A 21,521-nucleotide genomic window follows, 5' to 3' on the forward strand; every position below is an offset into this window, starting at 1 on the left:
TATAGCATTATCTATCTATATGATAGATAAAACAATCAATTTAAACCCTTTCAATATATACTTATAAATTTTGTTTGTTTCGATTATAGTCATTTTAACATCTTTATATCATTCGCGACAAAAAATGATCAGAAAGCTTACGCGAGATAGTTATCGATAGTAAACCTGCATAATATGCATAGAGAAGCGACGTCTGATCCGGTATACACTCAAAGTTATCGAATGAGGTTGCGGATTCTATTCAGTGTAAAACAATGATTTAATTATAATCAAACATGAATTTTTTATATTAACCGTATACACTGTAAACATTTGTACAGTTTCTTTATCAGATTTGTTATTGCTGTCAGTTTTCGGTCGCATGGGTTGTCAAAATAGGTGCTCTTTCATATATTGTGTCAGTTCAGTCAGGCGATTTTGTCACGAGAGTTCCCACGTTCTAATCATTTTTACAAGTTAAGTGGTATTCTTATGATGTAATATTGCGGCGACCTTTATATCTTATCGGTAAGACTTTCAATATTGCTTTTTTGTTAGGTCAATGAAAAAAGCGTCAAGAATCATACTAGGTCCGAATTAAGCTTATGAACATTAATAACGCATCAGTGTGTTATTTGGTGCGCACAGTGGCGTGTGACGTGCGGAAAGCAAAGGAGCCATCGGCTGAACATCGATTTTTTTTTCGTATCGCGATTGGTGCGATTGATAAAGGCAATAAAGGTTAAACTTTGTAGTTCGCTAATCAAATGTATGAAGAGGCAGCTGCTTAAAGTGGCGTGATGTATTCCGGAGTTCAGTGAATATCATCCGATTTATGGTTGATCTTGTGCGTATCATCGTAGGCAAAGTGTCTAATTTTCGGTGAATGAATTATCATTTTCTGTCTAGTTAGTATGGTCTAATGACTATTAGCCGTATCGACCCAAATCAAATTAAGCAGTATTCTGGTTGATACGATAATTGAACTTTTTTGTTATTTTGCAGTGACATCTAAGGATCGCAGAAGGCAGATTTAAGGAATTATCCTGAAACTGGAACCACCACCAAGAGGTTCTTGGAAAGCAAAACCAAAAGGTAAACAGCATTTCCGGACGAAGTGATTGTCCTGCAGGGCAAGATGAAGAAACGTACGCCACCGTCTTCCTTGCTGGAAAGTTCTCCAGTGAACTTTGGCCGTGATTCTACGGCGACTATCAATGAATTCAAGTATATTAACGAGCGCCCGGTAGATGACATTTCCCTGGATTTCTTCTACAAACCACATACCATCACTCTGCTGGCAGTATCCATTATCGGAGTCATGTATTTTGCATTTGTTCGGTAAGTAGCCTCTTCTAGGTACTATGCATGATTTTTATTTCTTTATTATGAGGAACTTTAAATCTGTCAATTTCAAAGGATCGAAGATAATCATGATCACACATACATACATACATACATGTTAAAACTTCTCGGATGATCAGTTCAGACGAAGCGTTGTTTCCTTTGTTGAGCTTACTTTGCCGGTTATAGATTTCAAATTCTTTGTTTTTTTTTTATTCTATATGTCATCCTCTAAACAATGAAGCACAAAATCAAGTTTTAAGCTCAAATTAAGCATATTATAACAAAATATATTTTATACAATAGCTATTTGCGTATGTAGCAACTACGTAGTAAGTAGCTTAACAAATTGTTAAGCTATTTTCTCAGAAATGAAACATAAGCACAGTAGGCGTTATATATTCTTATCTCACTATTTACAATGCAACATCAATAGCGAATTTTTTAGCACCCTTTCAAATTTTCGATATAATTTATGGCTATATTAGAAAACCTGAGAAATATATTTTTGCATTATTCCGAGTCTGATCAAAATGATTCCACCTGTCTTATAATGCTGTTGAGTATGAAAATATCGTCAGCCTACTAATTTTTGAAAATTATGTCATATGATAAAGAAATGGCATGGTCAACAAAGTGTCTCTACTGGAGCTTTAATGTTCAATGTTTCAAAAATAATGCATTCTCAAACAATCTTATTATCTCCACAGCGATCAATCCGACCCTCAGGATAATATCTGGGCAGGCATGGTGTGTGTTATCTTCTTCTTCCTGATAATTTCGATTCTGGCCTTTCCTAATGGACCGTTCACAAGACCTCATCCGGTTGTCTGGCGCATGCTGTTCGGTTTGTCTGTACTGTATCTTTTATTCTTGGTGTTCGCTATGTTTCAAGACCACAAATCGATTATGGGCATATTTTATTGGTTTGATCCAACACTAAAAGCTTTCAGCATTGATATGGATAAGGTTTGTACAACTTATAAATGGGAAAAAAGCATGTCAATATTAACAAACTTCATTTTTTTTTTCAGGAGTATGCTGCAAACTGTTCGAATTTAACATTCGAAAGAATCTGGTCCCACTGTGATGTATTTGCTTGGGGACATTACCTGGGTTGGGCTTTCAAGGCTGTTCTTATACGACATATGGGAATTTTATGGGCTATTTCGGTCATGTGGGAAATTACCGAGATTACATTTGCTCATTTGTTGCCAAATTTCGCTGAATGTTGGTGGGATGCGCTGATTTTGGATGTTCTGCTCTGTAACGGTTTTGGAATTTGGTGCGGATTGAAGTTCTGTAAATTGCTCGAAATGCGAGAGTACAAGTGGGCTAGCATTAAAGACATTTCTTCGACGAAGGGTAAGATAAAGCGAGCTGTGCTCCAGTTTACCCCGGAAAGTTGGACTCCGGTTCGATGGTTGGATCCCAAATGCACATACATGAGATTTTTAGCAGTTTGTCAACTTGTGTTGTTATGGCAGGTAATGTTCCTTTAGCATTCATTATACAACATTTACTATACCTTTGCCATGATTTATTCTAGTTGACCGAGTTAAACACATTTTTCCTTAAACACATTTTTGAAATGCCTCCTTCACATCCCGTGGTTATTGGTCGACTGGTATTTGTTGGTCTCTTTACTGCGCCCTCTGTACGGCAATACTATATCTATGTAACGGACACCCGATGCAAGCGATTGGGTACACAATGCTGGGTGTACATAGCCATTCTTGTATCGGAAGCCATACTGTGCATCAAAAATGGTCGAGAACTTTTTGAACGAACACAAGTCAAGAACATTGTCTTATGGTTAGGGATCCAGGCTGCGATTTCAGTTCTTTTTGTATTTGGATGCATGCTTTGGCATAAGTATGTGGACGTAAGTAATCATTTGCTTTAATTATATGTCTTACTCATGCGTCACTAATCATCCGGATTATTTTAGCATGACACTGATTCACAAGAATGCTCTCCTGTTAAACAACCTAGCCGAGAATTCAAAGATTCCGCAATCATATCAGGTGATTCCAAAGGTACGTAATTTCACATCTACTAAATTTCTACGCTAAGCTTCCACCCGGATCTTTCGGTTATCAATTTTGTTTACATACGTTTGATTAGTTTACTATTGATAACACGTTTCAGTTCAAACCAAAATTGCTATGCCAGGCGTATCACATGATTTCCGCTCGAATGTTGACCCGGCTGTATATTTTTTTCCCTCTTCCAATATTACGCACCGATCACACATAACGGCTCTGAATAAAGGACCTGAATATTACGTCCATCCTATCTTTGTCGCACACGCACACGGTAAACTGAAGGATTTCGATTCCAAAAACCTTAGTTATGACATTAAAATCAAGATTGTGTAGATCTGATGTTTTAACTCAACTTATAATGAAACAACAACAAAAATCAATGAACAGCATAATGTGATACATCTAGGTAGCAAGAAACTTTTTTAACCGTTATATATTGAATAGGATGATCAAATTATATCCGAGATAAATAATCCTGCTAGGCTTAAAAACCCCATAAAAAAAGAAATCATGTTGATCTTTAAGGTATAATAATGTCAGGTATATTACACCCAAAATAATTTTACTTTAAATATAAGTGACATCTGTAGTAAATTCTCGCCATACGTAATTTCATTTGAATTTTAAGTGATGGGTCAAGTGAATTCACTTAAGTGACCGGTCAAGTGAATTACACTATGACGTTCGAGTGAAATTTATCTGAATTTCTAAGTAAGTTTCTAGTTGATTATCTCTTGCATTTTTAAATAAAAGAACATTTATAGAACGCCACTTCGATTTTAAAAAAATTACATTACGCTTTCGCCATACATTTATTGATTGGAAAATTCCATCGTTATTCCAAGGCAGATCGGTTACTGCGGATAGTGTGACTTCTAAATCTTCCCTGCTGCCAGTGGTCCGAATATCACTCATTTTCAATGAATGTTCCTGATTGCACTTCGCAACTGAACGAATAGCGATCGGGTTTTGTTATTGATTGCTACTGGACCTATCCGATCATCGTTCGTTCTATTCATCGCTAACATATAGATCACCTCGCACGATGCTTGCTGTCAAAACAGTGCAGCACTATCATCCAATTGGAATCTCACCAAAGAGCGATGCATATGGCGAATCATGTTCGTCTAGGATCAGGAGTGAATGGTTCAGGAAGTGAGTGAGTAATACATTCAACCGATCATTAGCAAATGTTGTTTGTTTTTAAACATAGCCAATTAATAAATTTATTTGAATTTACAGCGTTTTTTACACCAGTAAGAATAAAATCAAATTGTAGTTGTCTTTGTGAGGGAAAGATGTTCACTTCCGCCGTGTTTTCGATTTCAAAAAAACCAGGCGGATACTGAGTGAGTGACATTCAGAATGGATCAGTTTGTATCTCCCTCATCTCTGATATGCGATGTTTGCAAAATCGATGATTCTGAATGATGCGACTCGGTTTGCATAGCTGAGTGGAGCGCTGATCGAGATTGCATACCAGTCGGGCGAAGCAGTTGCGAGAGGCGCTTTCCTATTATACAGTCAGAATGTTTCAAATAAGAAACGTATCCTGAGTGTTTATTTTGATTGATTTTCTGACCATTGCCTGCTGCAAACCAGAAAATCTGTCCGGTTCAACCCAGAAACTGAAACATGATAACACCTTTAAATAACTTTTTCTTACATCACGTTTAACACAAACTACCGCCAAAATCGCCTATTAAAGAATTGGGAAAATCCAAATCCAGCATAAGCTTTAAACGTTGCTCTTTAGAATTTGCCATTTTGAACTCTGAAAATAAACACAATTACAACCCGAAATTCACTTGAAATTCAAGTGATGGGGAAGTAAATATTTTTTCTCACTTCAAATTCAAGTGACGCCTGAAGTGAATGTGGATGAATTCACTTGAAATTTAAGTGACTGCCAAGTGAAATGTATATGTCGCACTTGAATGGAAGAAAATCACTGGATCCTTGTTTTTAAGTGAAAAATCATGTGTATTTTAAGAGTGAATTTGGGTTCAGTGTAGAAGAATATGCATACTTACATACTGCCCCTACTCGCATAACAGTCCCATATGAATTTTCGTCATTTTTCATCTAACCTGACAGTTTGTCATTTTGAACATAGGGCTTCAATACAAAACAATAAAAAAAGAGATTTTGTTCTAGAAATTTCGAAAAAAAATATCAACTTGTGGCTGTCCCATATGAAATATACCCGCATAACAGTCCCATATGTGAAATACCACGGATTTGGTTACTTTTCAATGCTTCTTTCGGCGAAATAGTCTTTGATTTATTGCTTTGAATAATTTAAAAAAGATTTAAACTCACTAGATGTCGAATTATGTACTCTAGTTCTCGAAGGCAGGCCAGTAAGAAGGAAGGAAAGTCTTCCTGAGCAAAAAACTAACAGATGCAATTAAAACCGTTAAAATATTCAACTTACAATGTAAAATTCACGATATTTTTCCAAAAGTATGTTTCTTTTTCTGATAACTGCATTTAGAAGTTCAAAAATGATCAAATTTGAGTCTTAGAAAGTAGCTTGGTTAGCAAAACATATTCTGTATGGGACTGTTATGCGAGTAGATTTGAAAAAGGTCTCAAATATGCTCGCATAACAGTCCCATAACGAATAAAATGGTGCTCCCGACGTTACCGATGGCCCGATTTCTAAAATTTCAGGTCTTACGATTAATTATGACAACCTAGAACACATTCCATCAAACGATTTTCGTTTCTGCTGAAAGTTGTGGTCATAATTAAAGAATATATTCCAAAACAGAAAAAGCTGATTTTCTCGCTTGCGTGTTTTTGCATATGGGACTGTTATGAAAGTAGGGGCAGCATACCAGTTTAAGTATGCACATTCATTTTGCTAGAAATAATTATCAAATACTTTCATCGTTCATTTAAATTTAGTAGAAATTAGATGATGTTACATGAAAAATAATACTTGTATTGAAAGTATACAAAAGCCATGCTGTTGTTTCATAATTTTTTTTTATGCGATGTATGCATTGTTCAAATAACGCAACTGTTCACTTAAAATGCGCTGTTTGTTGATTATACTGCAGTTGCAGTGCAAAAAAAAAGTTCTATTTGTTGTTCATTGCTAGTTTGAATTAGTTATTTTTCTTAAAATTGGTTGCATTTCGCATCGCAAGGCTCTCACCATGTCATTCGGCCTTATTTTATTTAATAAAGGCATATTTGAGGTTCATCAATTAGGTGCGAATGCCTTCTGTAGAGCAAATTCCTTGTAAAATTAAAAAAAAAAAAAGAAAATCAATATTATTTTGAAATACAATTCATCTAATTTTCACTCATTTTTGACGATGCTGATTTATAGGATTTATTACATCGACAAAAGACAGCCTGTTGTTATTTTACACGTACTTTTTTCGGTCATGACTTATACACAAGCTCTTAATTTTTTATATTTGGAACGCAGTAACGTGCACCACATAGTACCTACAGCCTTTTGAATTTTGATTTCCATATTTAATATATTTCAATATAAGTTGTTTTCTTTCATCCTTTATGATGGAAATCCCGGAAAAAAGAAAACACAAAAACGAGTAAAATATCTTAATCCATTATGATTCATTATTAATAAAACGCCCAAAATAGAATACTGCTCTGCTTTATCGATTTTCATGAGTTTTTCGTTATACATCGCTGTTGTTCCATGTCATTGCTTGATTTGGTTAATCATTAAGCATTCTTAATTATTAAAAAGGGTGCTTGCTTTACATTCTATGGCACGTTTGAGTGGTTCAATGAATCGACCCAAGCGAGGTATGGTTATCAAGACATATCTAGCACGTAATTTTTAAATCGGAGAGCTGTTAATGCCGTGAAGGCGATGGCGCTTTCCTCGCCTAAGTGATAGTGATTGATTTTACAAAGTGAATGACATTTATATAAGTTGACGATTCGTATAGTAAAGGCCTTTTAATTTTACAATGATTCCAAGAATTGGTGATGGGCGTGCTCGCAATCAGGGTTGCCAACTATTTTTCAGAAAAGTCTGGAAGATTTTGAAAAAATGTCTGGAAATGTCTGGACACCAAAGTTTTGAAGGTGGCTCCCTTTTTTTTTTGTTCCCCATAAGGGGCCGTTCACATACCACGTGGACAACTTAGGAGGGGGGGGGGGGGTATGGAAATGTCTACGCTTGTCTACGGAGAGGAGGGTAGGGGTTTGGGTCATCTCCACGTGGACATACTATCAAAATATTTTCAAAAGGTAAATAAATATTAAGAAGTTTAAATCAAAACCTTAAAATAGTATACCTTTCCAGTTTAAGTTTAAACAATAAGCAGCTACTTGAAAGCAAGTGATAAATATGGTAATAACGATGTTACCACAGTTTACTCAACCGGTGGACGGCAGAGTAAAAAGAGCAACAGGGCATATAGTCGTAGTTACTGGGAAAACATTTTGGGCGGAAGTATACTTCGGGTATATAGAAGAACGGTATTATCATCGCAGTTTTATCCAGAAGTAATTTGAAAAGTTCATGTAAAATCTCTTATTTCTATTAAAATTTCCGAAAAACGTTGTTGATAAAGATAATCAAAGTAAGCAGAAGTAGATTGAAGGATACTGCTTGTGGAATCGACCTATGTGGTAATAATCATTGATATCATATCATATCATACTAGGTAAAATTTGCAAACAAACATAAATTAACATATTAAAATAAGAAATATGAATCTGATTTAGGTCAGAAAATCAGCAGTAGAAGGGCAAATCAATTCGTCGCGCCGCCTACTAAGTGGTTTGAAGCCTATGCAGTACAATCGTGAGTAGCAATTCTGTAAAAATAGATCAGTGAGGTTAGGATTTCATTCTACTTGTAGCTCGCAATCGAATGTGTTTGGAAGAGCTCGTATTATTAGTGGCTCACGAGCAATTTACCCTATCTTACGTGAGTATGGATTAAAATCAAAGTAGGAGACGAATATTGACTGCTAAAATAAGTATTTAATTTAAAAACTAGAATAACAACAACGAGCAAAACCTTCTTAAACCAACGCACAATGGGGAAAAAAGTATACAAACCGCGAAGAAATTCAATATCTTTCGTGCTACATGAACCAAATCTATGAAAATATACTTTTCTTTTGTAAAAATTTCCAGAGAATCGATTGGACATAGTTTCAAACGCCGCACAAGCTTACGAACGGAGATATAGTGCCTTTTTAACCCCTTATTCCCCTATATTTTGTAAACATTCCAGAAAAACACTGATTCGAACCAGAGAACTTTGAATGAAAACAGACCTATCGTGTGTAATTTTTTCTGAGGAATCGAATGAAGGCTGTTTTGGCCTCCGCACGCTTCAGAAAATGGAGTTATGGCTGTTTTTACCCTCAATTCCCCTATATTTTTCATTAATTTCAGAAAAAAGCTTATTCGAACTTAAAAATTTTGAACCAAATGGGTTGTATTTTGTGTGATTTTTTCCGAGAAATCGAATGAATGCTGTTTGAGCCCCCGCACGCTTTGGAAAATGGAGTTATGGCTGTTTTACCCTAAATTCCCCTCAATTTTTCAAATTGTTAAGAAAAAGCATGTTCGGACTTGAAAATTTTGAATCTTTTGGGACGTATCTTGTGTAATTTTTTCCGAGGAATCCAATAAAGGCTGTTTGAGCCACCGCACGCTTCGGAAAATGAAGTTATGGCTGTTTTTACCCTCAATTCCCCTACATTTTTCAATGATTTAAGAAAAAAGCATGTTCGGACTTGAAAAATTTGAACCAAATGGAATGAATCCTATGTGATTTTTTCCGAGGAATCCAACGAAGCCTATTTGAGCCACCGCACGGATTAGGAACAGGAGTTATGGCTGTTTTACCCTAAATTGCCCAACATTTTTGAAATAGCTCAGAAAAAGCATGTTGATACCAGATAATTATGAACCAAAAGTAAAGTAATTGGTGAAGTTTTTTTCGAGGAATCGAATGAAGGCTGTTTGAGCCGCCGCACGCTTCGGAAAATGATGTTATGGCTGTTTTACCTTCAATTCCCCTACATTTTCAAATTGTTAAGAAAAAGCATGTTCGGACTTGAAAATTTTGAAATTTTTTGGGACGTATCTTGTGTGATTTTTTCCGAGGAATCCAATGGAGCCTGTTTGAGCCACCGCACGCGTTGGAAAATGGAGTTATGGCTGTTTTTACCCTCAATTCCCCTACAGTTTTCAATGGTTTAAGAAAAAATCATGTTCGGACTTTAAAATTTTGAACCAAATGGGTTGTATCTTATGTAATTTTTTCCAAGGAATCCAACGAAGCCTATTTGAGCCACCGCACGGATTAGAAACAGAAGTTATGGCTGTTTTACCCTCAATTTCCCTACATTTTTCAAATAGCTCAGAAAAAGCATGTTCGGACTCGAAAATTTTGAACCAAATGGAACGTATCATGTGTGATTTTTTTCGGGGAATGCAACGAAGCCTATTTGACACACCGAACACATCGGAAACAGGAGTTATGGCTGTTTTACCCTCAATTCCCTTTCATTTTTTCAAAAAGTTCAAAAAAACCATGATCGGAATTGAAAATTTTGAGCTAAACGAGACTTATCTTATTCAATTTTTTCCGAGGAATTCAATGAAGCCTGTTTGAGCCACCGCACGCTTTGAAATAGTGAGTTATGGCTGTTTTTACCCTCGATTCCCCTACATTTTTCAATGATTTCAGAAAAATGTAGGGGAATCGAGGGTAAAAACAGCCATAACTCACTATTTCAAAGCGTGCGGTGGCTTAAACAGGCTCCATTGGATTCCTCGGAAAAAATTGCATAAGATAAGTCTCGTTTAGCTCAAAATTTTCAAGTCCGATCATGGTTTTTCTGAACTTTTTGAAAAAATGAAAGGGAATTGAGGGTAAAATAGCCATAACTCCTGTTTCCGATGTGTGCGGTGTGTCAAATAGGCTTCGTTGCATTCTCCGAAAAAAAATAACACATGATACGTTCCATTTGGTTCAAAATTTTCAAGTCCGAACATGATTTTTTCTGAGCTATTTGAAAAAATGTTGGGCAATTTAGGGTAAAACAGCCATAACTCCTGTTCCTAATCCGTGCGGTGGCTCAAATAGGCTTCGTTGGATTCCTCGGAAAAAATCACATAGGATTCATTCCATTTGGTTCAAATTTTTCAAGTCTGAACATGCTTTTTTCTTAAATCATTGAAAAATGTAGGGGAATTGAGGGTAAAAACAGCCATAACTTCATTTTCCGAAGCGTGCGGTGGCTCAAACAGCCTTTATTGGATTCCTCGGAAAAAATTACACAAGATACGTCCCAAAAGATTCAAAATTTTCAAGTCCGAACATGCTTTTTCTTAACAATTTGAAAAATTGAGGGGAATTTAGGGTAAAACAGCCATAACTCCATTTTCCAAAGCGTGTGGGGGCTCAAACAGCATTCATTCGATTTCTCGGAAAAAATCACACAAAATACAACCCATTTGGTTCAAAATTTTCAAGTTTGAATAAGCTTTTTTCTGAAATAATTGAAAAATATAGGGGAAATGAGGGTAAAAAACAGCCATAACTCCATTTTCTGAAGCGTGCGGAGGCCAAAACAGCCTTCATTCGATTCCTCAGAAAAAATTACACACGATAGGTCTGTTTTCATTCAAAATTCTCTGGTTCGAATCAGTGTTTTTCTGGAATGTTTACAAAATATAGGGGAATAAGGGGTTAAAAAGGCACTATATCTCCGTTCGTAAGCTTGTGCGGCGTTTGAAACTATGTCCAATCGATTCTCCGAAAATTTTTACAAAAGAAAAGTATATTTTCATAGATTTTGGTCATGTAGCACGAAAGATATTGAATTTCTTCGCGGTTTGTACACTTTTTTCCCCATTGTGCAACGGTCGGTCTGGTGAGGCGTTAAGTTCAAAATCAGAGGCAAAAAATAAGTACTAGCGAATTGTAAGTACAATTAGTAAAATGAAACCAATTGTAAACTCATTTGTAACTTAAAATATATAATTTCAGTTTGAGCTGCTATACTGCTACGAAAACCCTAGTACTTAGTCCATTCCGATCCCCAACAAACGAAATTTAACAATTTTAATTTTTAAAGGAAATTCTTATACGGTTTTTCAAAATCAACCATTTGAATAACAAAAAGGCAAAAAGTGGTGTTTTCTAACTTTTAATCATAGGTATTTAAAATAAAAACTTTTTCAAATCTGTCCACGTGGACATCCGGGGAGGGGGGTAGGGGTTCGCTAAATGTCCACGCTTGTCCACGGAGGGGGAGGAGGGGTCAAAAATCTCATTTTTCTTTCCACGTGGTCCACGGCCCCTAAGATCAATTTTGCAAGTTGCAATACACGCAGCGGAATGATTTTTGATTTCAAAGAAAAGTGCCGAATTTTTTCCTTTGATTTTGGTTTAAACAGATATTGCTTTGGTTAAAAGGCTTTTTTCTTGGTTTTAAAGAATCTTTCTTTTCAATCAAAATCTGGATGCTTTGAAACAAAAAACATCAAAAAAGCAAAGTTGTTTTCGTTTGCTACAATGTTATTTAGATTTAGATTTGGTTCATTGAACCATTTTCCTTTTATTATAATTGTAAGAAATATTTTCTGTTGATCCGAAGTTCCTATTAGGAATTTTGATTAAGAAAAACAAAGAAATTACATCATAAATTAGTTCACGCTTATTGAATCATCCGGTCCTAATTTTGGCCTAAGGGCATTCTTCTTGGGTCGCTCAATAGACTTCCGGAAGCAACTCCGGTTGCTAGCTTGATTGGTCATCCAACTGGTGAATGACGCTGAAAATCAGGCCAAAGATAATCAGGATTTGGGGTGGAATCAGTCGTGGTCCTGTAACAATGCAAGGTTTTATATGAAATCTTACATATTCACTTTTAGATTAACGGATTAACACACACTTACCATTTTTCATCAGGAATTCTCCTAAATAGATGCCTCGGATTCGAATTATTCGCATTCGATTCTTGCTCAATCCAAAATATCTTCTAAGTTTGAAGTTTCAATTTAAAGCAATTATTCCTTTCTGTTGAAAACATTTTTTTTTGGTTGAAAGAAAACTCGACTCAATATAAAAGTGCAAGTGGACAAATATCTTTTGAATCCAAGAATTTGTTCAAAATCAAAGTCCAAAATTATTCAGTTCAAAAAATTAATTCTTTCTTTCCAAAATTATTCTTTCGAATCATAACAATAATTTATTGATTCAAAGAAAACAGGAATTTGATTAAAAAAACTGAATATTTTGAATCAAAGTCAGTTTTGGTTTGTTTCAAAATCCAAGTTTTCTCTGCGTTTCGTATTTTTCTGTCACTATACCAGTCACGTGCTCTGACAGACTCTCGATTGACCATTCATCTTCAAAGCATTTGCCATTATTAATAAGTTTCGAACACTTTTGAATTTATAATTCATAAAATTTATCATTTCCTGTCATATTACACCATGGCCAATTTGAATTTTCATAGTTTCTTATAATTATTAATGTCCAAACCCAAAAGTCTGGAATTGTCTGGAAGAAATGTCGAAAGTCTGGAAGTCTGGAAACCTAAAAAAATGTCTGGCAAAAGTCCAAAAAGTCTGGAAGATCCAGACAAAATCTGGAAGGTTGACATCCCTGCTCGCAATCCTGGTATACAGCGATGCCACATATTCTACATTAACCCTCATCCGCATTAGGGTGTCATTTTGACACCATTGCAAGTTTGAAGGCTCGTAACTTTTTTCAGAAGCTTCAAAATACAAAAATTTCTTCGGGGACCCTAAATGAATTCAGAAGTTCTTCAATATTGCATCTTTACTTTTTTTATGGACAAACCCTGGAAGCCTGGACAAAAAAACTCCCTTTTCCGACTTTTGGTGTCATTTTGACACCACAAAAGTAAAATCTATTTAAGTCGTTTGAATTATTATGAACCTCATATAAAACTTATATAAATAGAAACCTTGTAATGTCAGTAAAATATGTTTAGAACATTATATACAGCTAAAGTTACAAGTTTTCTCGTTATTCAGCATGAAAGAAAAAAAATCCGAAAAAAGATGCCTCACGAAAACTGCTGTATTTATTTATTTATTTCTGATCAACGGATCACATGTTGATCCCAATGATTACTTAAAATTAAGGTTAAAAACAAAACATTTAAATCTAACTATGGGGATCTCAAGGCCCTAATCACTTTTCTTCGGAAAACATCCCTCGAAATGTCGAAGTCAAAATGCACCGAAAAACGGTTGAAAGATTTCATTGCACCGATGAGGGCGCTGTTAGCTCCGTAATTGTTCATTCGAAAGGGAATGTACAATTGAAGATCCTGATTCCTGAATCCACGGGGTCGTACACTAAGCGGAATAGCCTCCAATAGCGTGGGACAGTCGATTCGCGATGTCAGGAGGTCGGCGACAAATGAGGCACGTGTTGCTTGTCTGCGGGCTTGAAGGGTGTCGATATCTATGAGGCGGCATCGATTTTCGTAGCTAGGCAAGCGAAAAGGGTCTTGCCAGTTCAGGTGTCTAAGGGCATATCGCAAGAATCGCCGCTGAATGGTCTCGAGCCGATCGACACCGTTCTGGTAGTAGGGACACCAGACAGCTGAAGCGTATTCAAGGATGGAACGAACAATGCTGCAGTATAAGCTTTTCAAGCAATACACGTCCTTGAAGTCCTTCGCCACTCTAAAAATGAAACCGAGGCTTCTGGATGCTTTGTCAATCACATAGTTGGTGTGTGCCTTGAATTCCAGGCGCTGATCTAGGATTACGCCAAGATCGTTAACGTGGTTCACACGTGCGATGGGTTCGTCTCCGAGGAAGTACTCCGCAATTAAAGGCTGCCGCTTACGAGAAAAGCTGATGATTGCACATTTGCTGCGGTTTAATGGCAGGCAGTTAATGTCACACCACTCAGCGAAGAGGTTGAATTGACGTTGCAGGAAATTGATGTCGTCGTTGTCGTTTATGGTGTAAAATAGTTTTAGGTCATCAGCATAGCCAAGTTTGGGGACGTCGAGGAGTGACAACACGTCGTTGAAGTAAATTAGGAAAATAATCGGTCCGAGATGGCTACCTTGAGGCACACCGGAGGTAGCAGGAAATTGCCTGGAAAAGGTGTCACCCGTTCGAACAATCAATTTACGACCAGTTAAATAACTGCGGAACCAGCCGAGTAGAGTACCACAGAATCCTAAGCGTTCGAGTTTACCGATGGCAATTTCATGGTTCACCTTGTCGAAAGCAGCAGACAGATCGGTATAGATTGCATCGGTTTGAGATTTGGCAACAAAACTTTCATGCACAAAAGAAGTGAACGTTAGCAAGTTACTTGTCGTAGAGCGTTTGGGCATGAATCCGTGTTGATCATTGGAGATGTTATTTTTGCAGTACGTGAAGAAAGGATCCAAAACCACCAATTCGAATAGTTTGGCAATCGAACATAAGGCAGAGATTCCACGGTAATTGTTAACATCTCTTCTATCTCCTTTTTTATGTACCGGGAACATGTAAGCTTCCTTCCATAGTAGAGGGAAGGTGGCTCTATCTAGCGAAGCTTGAAAAATGAGCCGAATAGGGGTCAGCAAGACAGGCATGAAACTTTTTAAAAAAGCAGCTGGTATCCCGTCCGGGCCCGTAGAAAAGGAATTCTTAAGCTTCGCTGCTGCTCTAGAGATGGCTGCCTCCTCGATTTCAATACCATTTATTGAGAAGCCCAATGGCAAAACGTTCCTGACAGCGCTATCTATATGTTCTGAGGATGTTGAAGCTGAAGTGAAGATACTGGAAAATTTTTGGGCGAAGAGATCGCAGATTCCACGGTCAGAGTTCGCCGTTATGCCGTCTAAAAACATGTTTGAAGGTATACCAGGTTCTTTCCGCTGACTTTTTACGTGTTTCCAAAACGATTTTGGGCAAGTCTTGAGGTTACGTTGTACGCGACGTAGATAGTTATGGTAACAACGTTCACTGGCTTTTTTATAAACGGAGTTAAGTTTACGATATATATCCTTAGTATGCGATGATTTATGCTTCTTGTAGTTTCGAAGAGCACATCTTTTTGCCGTCTTCAGTTGTCGCAGCTCAGTCGTGATCCAAGGGATTCGCATATTTCTGCTGTTAGAGCGTTTTGGGACGTGGCGATCGATGACGTAATTCAGAATGTGTGAAAAGGTATCAGCGGCAGCGTTGGGATTAGAAAGATCGAGCTCAGATACCCAGTCGATAGTGCCTAGAACGTGAGAGATGTCATCGAAGTTGGCGTTCTTAAAGTCGAGGTAGAAGGTCACTGGTTTTTCTGCTGCAGCGTTCAGCCTAGTTACTTCGAGTGATGCCATGAGAGCAGGGTGATGTGGGACTACTTTAACAAGCGGTGCAGGAGCGACTTCGATGGTCGGTAAACGAGGTCCATCATTGGCAAAGCAGAGGTCCAGCGTACGACCGTATTCGTTCACCACATCGTTGATCTGGCGCAAGGTCGCTGCACTCAGGGAGTCCAATATGATGTTTGAAGGCGCCGAAAAAGTAGAGCGTGCTGGGTCTGGGTACAGAAAGCTGCCATGGATGGAGCACCACTTCAAACCGGGCATATTGAAGTCGCCAATGACTAGTAAGTCATCTTCAGGAGCGCAGAAGGAGCTAACTTCGAAGATGCAGCGAGAAAACGACTCGGCGAGGGCAACATCTCTTGAGCGATCGGGTGGCAGATACACTACACATACGTACAATTTCCGGTCTACAAGATCAATGCTAATCCATACAAGTTCCAGATCGCACCAGGAATTGTTGTCGATGAACTGCGCTGGAAGATTCGACTTCACGGCAAGTAGTACCCCGCCTCCACTGGACTTTTTGCTGTTTCGGGCGCTACGGTCACAGCGGAACACTGCGTAATCAGGGCCGAAGATCTGACTTGATAGTGTGCGGTCATTCAGCCATGTTTCCGTGAAGGCGATGACGTCATAGCAGGAACACGAAGTTGCGAGCAGGTAGTCGGTCAGGCAGGAATTGATACCCCCCACATTCTGGTAGTAAATGGTAATGGTATCTAAAGGACCCGGAGCGGATCTGGTGAGACGTGCACTAGAAGGTGGAACATCATCAGGCACAGGAATACAATCAGGGGTACCATACTTGCCTGAATTCACAGGCTGGAGAACCCCTTCGCCGCAGACGAACTCAGGGCCGGGACGACTGATGACGCTGGCAGGAATCAGCGCGACTGAGTCGAAGGGCTCAGGGGTCTCCGAAGTGCCTAGCTCGTAGCGTCCCAGTGTAGAAACCCAAGAATAGTTGGAGATGTTCTCGTTAGGTGAGTGGTTGCCGAAGTAATACTGGCTGGAGTCAGTAGTTCATATGTTCCACGTCCAAAACAATATTCGCCTTATGCATATGAAAGCTGAAGTTAATGCCTACATCATGAAGACAAGAAATATTTTTTTAAATTTTTTTTAATGAAATGGTCACAAAAAGTTCGAAAAAGTGGTCTAAAAACCTACTTTTCATTCGATTGCTAGTAAATACTGTTTGAGCGATGGTAGAGTTTTAGAAAAAAATATGACAACAAACTTTATTAAAATTCTAACGTTTTGCTGTCTTCAGATTTTTGATGCAACAAAAATTGAAATTACTGGAATTTTTCAAAGTTCACTACTTTGCGCAATTTTTTTACAAATTGAAATTTCATCTGTTTTTGTGGTCCACCGTCAGGTTGTACCCGGATTTTCAGTGCTATTACTTTGTTTGGACCAATCAAAAGCATATTCATTGGAAAGCTTATTTAATCTACATTCTAGTGAGGTGCAACAAATCACGCTGTGAGATTTCACAAAAATATGAAAATTATAAACGTAAAAGCATTCCTGAATTTATAGAACTACAATCACCGCGTCCAGCAAAACGTGTTTGTTTGCTCTCCGAGTAGGTACGGTGGGTGGTGATTTGGTCAGAGAGCGAAACCGACAGACGAAGAAATGCACGACACGCATCGTAATTTCGTCTGTCGGCTTCGCTCTCTGACCAAATCACCACCCACCGTACCTACTCGGAGAGCAAACAAACACGTTTTGCTGGACCGCTACTTGTAGTTCTAGAAATTCAGGAATTATTTTACGTTTATAATTTTCTTTTTTTTGTGAAATCTCACAGCGTGATTTGTTGCACCTCACTAGAATGTAGATTAGATTAGCTTTCCAATGAATATACTGTTGCATCAAAAATCTAAAGACAGCAAAATATTAGAATTTTGATAAAGTTTTTTGTCATATTTTTTCTAAAACTCTACCATCGCTTAAACAGTATTTACTAGCATTCGAATGAAAAGTAGGTTTTTTAGATAACTTTTTTGAACTTTTTGTGACCATTTCATTAAAAAAAAATTAAAAAAAATATTTCTTGTTTTCATGATGTAGGCATTAACTTCAGCTTTCATATGCATAAGGCAAATATTTTTTTGGACGTGGAACATATGAACTACAGCAGTTTTCGTGAGGCATGTTTTTTCCGATTTTTTTTTCTTCATGCTGAATATCGAGAAAACTTGTAACTTTAGCTGTATATAATGTTCTAAACATATTTTACTGACATTACAAGGTTTCTATTTATATAAGTTTTATATGAAGTTCATAATAATTCAAACGACTTAAATAGATTTTACTTTTGTGGTGTCAAAATGACACCAAAAGTCGGAAAAGGGAGTTTTTTTGTCCAGGCTTCCAGGGTTCGTCCATAAAAAAAGTAAAGATGCAATATTGAAGAACTTTTGAATTCATTTAGGGTCCCCGAAGAAATTTTTGTATTTTGAAGCTTCTGAAAAAAGTTACAAGCCTTCAAACTTGCAATGGTGTCAAAATGACACCCTAATGCGGATGAGGGTTAAACTGCTATACTCCCTAATCTACCATGATCTCAAGAGAGTTGGCTCTCAACAAAGATGCTTTCGAATATTTTGAGACTTGCTAGTTAAATAAAGCTTTAATCATTTAGTGACCACGTTTATAGAATTTAAAAGTAGGTATATATGTAGATATAAAGTTGAACCTGGATGTCCAGGAAACTCAACTATTTTTCTCGCTTAAAGAACTGTTTCTCACTTAGTCAGGGTTCCTTCATTCAATGGTTTTAAGCATTAGTTCTAAGGTTATTCATAGAAATTAACAAAACACAAACAGATTCAATATTTGCTGTAAATCTGATAAAAAATAATTCAAACAATTAAAGATGCACAAGTTATAACTATTGAGTAATTTCTAGTTCCTTTTCGCGACGCGATGTCATGGTTTTACCAAAATTTGCGTATGGAAAAGTTATTTTCTTGAATTTCCTTAGTCTAGACAGGAAAAATCTTTCGCTTATAGAGGTTTCACACTCTCACTTATTGACATTTTGTGCCATAAAAAGCATGGCACCTGGCAATATCTCTCACTTTAAGAGGTTTCTCGTTTAACCAGGTTCGAGTGTATTTGCATCAAGCCTGAACTTAACCAACAACATTATTGTACCTAAAAGACATGATTTTATACAACCTATGTTTAAGCGCACACCATGTTAATTTACACTTCTTACCGTTTAATAATGAACAAATTTCAAATAAAAATACTGCCATTTTTCAATAGAATAATTTTCTAAGTTGTAATGATGAAAGCTAATGATTTCTTATCAATACCTTTTTAACATTTATTTTTCAATTATAGGCAAACCATCATCGGCAAAAAACTCACCTAAGCCAACACCTACCAAAAAATCACGATCTCACCTTAATAGCGTTAAACAAGATTAATTGCATTAAAAGTCCATTTTTGAGTGGAATCATCATGTTAGGATAAACCTAAGAAAAAAAGACAAGCCCTTCAAGGAAAAACAACGTTTTTCCAGCAGCGACTGGCTGCGTGTTGAGTGAGTTTCTCAGAATGATATAATGATATATTTATTTTCACATGAACGGTTTTGCGAAGTACGGAAGAAACAGAGTTTCAACGCTTTGCTGCACTAAGCAGATATCTAAGCATGAATAAGTTATCAGTACTAGATGTTCTATTTGTTTTGTCATTTTAAAGCTACAAACGAACTGTAACGGAGCTTTGTTCAGTTTTAGGATGCTTTTTTATTAATGAAATTAAAAAAAAAACAGATTCTCAATAGAAGCATTGATTTGTTCAGGACGAAATTTCGATTTGAATCTGAGTAAAGGGATATTTCAATGAAAAAGTATATAATAATTAAAACATATTCTGTTTAGCTATTTTCCATTTTTTTTAAATTAGAGTCGTTTTAACCTTTAACGGTTTCCGGTTTTTAGCTATTTTCAATATCTACATATCATTTGGATCTAACAAATTTGCGATTTGTAATACAAAAACAACTAGCATCAGAATAATGCGTATCGCGTTATAGATAGACCTTGAAACGTTCTCGCAGCGCTTACTATCCGCTTAGCGCCATATTACAATTAAGCTGGTTTCTTCATCACATTTCAGTGTTCCAATTTAGAAATCCAGAACAAACCAGTTCAAATGTCTTGAAATGAAACGTTAGATTAGATTATCATTAGTTTTAATTAGGTAATTCTCTTTTCAACGAAAATCTCTAGTCAATAAGTTTGAAGCTAAACAAAAACAAAGACTCGTTGGTAGTTTAAAGTAAGTTGAATAAATATAAATGATTTTCGAAAAAAAAAATAACATAAAGTTGCCTCGTTATCCGGCATCGTGTAGAATATCACTTCCTTATTTCATTCGTTCTGTAGTGTGTTTTTCACTAAGAAGGCTGCACTACGAAGGTTTACGAGAAATTTGCAATCGAAAAAGAGGCACATCAACTCGACATCGTTGTTGAAAATAGAAAATTCCAAAAAAGTCGCTGTAAACATCCGTTCCTGTCGGAATCGTATCTTTTTCAGTTATCGGAAAGATTATAAGTAAATTTAACATTCTGCATTAAAAGTTTGAAAAAATAGTTCACAGTATTGTTTTAACAGCCATCGTCCTCACTTACCCTGCGTCCCACTTACCCCGGTGTAGCTTACATATTTTTCTGTAATGAATGATACAGTTTTTTTTTTTCAAATTTTTGAAACCAAGTATTTGTATATACAGATCACACATTTTTGGATATTTTTAGAAGGTACACCGGGGTAAGTTTTTTTTCCTGGGAATTTAACATTTTGATGTCATTTTTTCCTAGATACCTGGGTAAGTGGGGAAGATGGCTATTTAAACAGAACTGTGTACAATGTTATCAAAGTTTCGATAAAAAAAAGTTGGATTTACTGGTAATCCATCTAATAACTATGAAAAAGACACAATTTCAGCAATACAGACTCCGTTCGATTTTGGCAATATTCCGATTATTTTTAGTCATTTTTTTATTTTTTTTTATCATGTTTTTGTTGCATTTTGCACTGTTCTTTTTTTAATGCTTGTTATTTTTTGTCATCTTGCTGTTTTTGTTATTATTCATCATTTTTAGTTGTTTTTTTGTCGTTTTTATTTTTTTTTGTATTTATTTTTTAACTTTTTGAATATTTCACCTTTTTGTCATTTTTGAGTACTTTGTATTAAAAAAAAACATATGTTTTCGTTGTTATATTTCATCAACATTTCAGAACGTACAAACGTGTTTATGGTGTTTGTGTAAATTAAATTGGTCATGTTATAGCGAAAACTAAAAGGTAATGTTGTTTCCAAAAACCGTTCCGATGTTGCCAAAAACGAACGGGATCTGTAACTGATGTTTACAACGACCTTTTGTTTATTTTATATTTTTATGTGCATCATTTCCAATTACCATTTTCTCGTAAACTAGCTGTATCATTTAAACAATCCTCACATTCAGAATAACAAGTTTGGAAGCAGCACTTCGATGAACACCTGAACGACGCACATGCAGGAGATCAAGACGGTGGGGGAAGGTACATCGCCGGCGTAGCCAACGACGTAGAGGAGCCACTCCCAACGATGAGTGAAGTTAAGGAAGCCATTCGCCAGCTGAATAGAAACAAGCCGGCTGGGAAGGATGGCATCGCAGCTGAACTCATCAAAATGGGCCCGGACAAGTTGGCCGATTGCCTACACCGGTTGATAGTCCGGATCTGGGACTGGAACAACTACCGGAGGAGTGGAAGGAGGGGGTAATATGCCCCATCTA

At 36.8% G+C, this 21,521-nt stretch overlaps 1 protein-coding gene and 1 non-coding gene across 5 annotated transcripts; both read left to right on the top strand.

Annotated features, from left to right (window-relative positions):
- Positions 1-352: 352 nt before the first annotated feature.
- LOC129745414 (phosphatidylserine synthase) lies at positions 353-20,021 on the top strand. 4 transcript variants are annotated; one of them, XM_055738479.1, is made up of 7 exons: positions 353-507; positions 985-1,320; positions 2,034-2,292; positions 2,358-2,810; positions 2,873-3,208; positions 3,275-3,362; positions 19,070-20,021. In XM_055738479.1, exons 2-7 carry the CDS (start codon positions 1,118-1,120, stop codon positions 19,153-19,155), a joined length of 1,425 nt encoding a protein of 474 aa, XP_055594454.1. In that variant the 5' UTR covers positions 353-507; positions 985-1,117; the 3' UTR covers positions 19,156-20,021. The 4 variants fall into 4 exon arrangements, with proteins under 4 accessions (XP_055594454.1, XP_055594456.1, XP_055594455.1 ...); XM_055738481.1 differs by lacking the exon at positions 353-507 and adding an exon at positions 557-887; XM_055738480.1 differs by lacking the exon at positions 353-507 and adding an exon at positions 557-861.
- On the top strand, positions 7,099-7,241 carry LOC129750217 (U11 spliceosomal RNA). Its single transcript, XR_008738348.1, has one exon. It is a non-coding gene; the product is annotated as a U11 spliceosomal RNA (small nuclear RNA).
- Positions 20,022-21,521: the final 1,500 nt, after the last annotated feature.

The sequence above is a fragment of the Uranotaenia lowii genome, chromosome 2, assembly GCF_029784155.1.
Source record: "Uranotaenia lowii strain MFRU-FL chromosome 2, ASM2978415v1, whole genome shotgun sequence".
Taxonomy (NCBI): Eukaryota; Metazoa; Arthropoda; class Insecta; order Diptera; family Culicidae; genus Uranotaenia; species Uranotaenia lowii.

Excerpts from the sequence above, each read along its gene's own strand:
- LOC129745414 (XM_055738479.1), top strand. The coding sequence starts at position 1,118 with ATGAAGAAACGTACGCCACCGTCTTCCTTGCTGGAAAGTTCTCCAGTG. Across the intron at positions 2,811-2,872 it reads AACTTGTGTTGTTATGGCAG|TTGACCGAGTTAAACACATT; the intron begins GTAATGTTCCTT and ends GATTTATTCTAG. Across the intron at positions 3,209-3,274 it reads TTTGGCATAAGTATGTGGAC|CATGACACTGATTCACAAGA; the intron begins GTAAGTAATCAT and ends GGATTATTTTAG.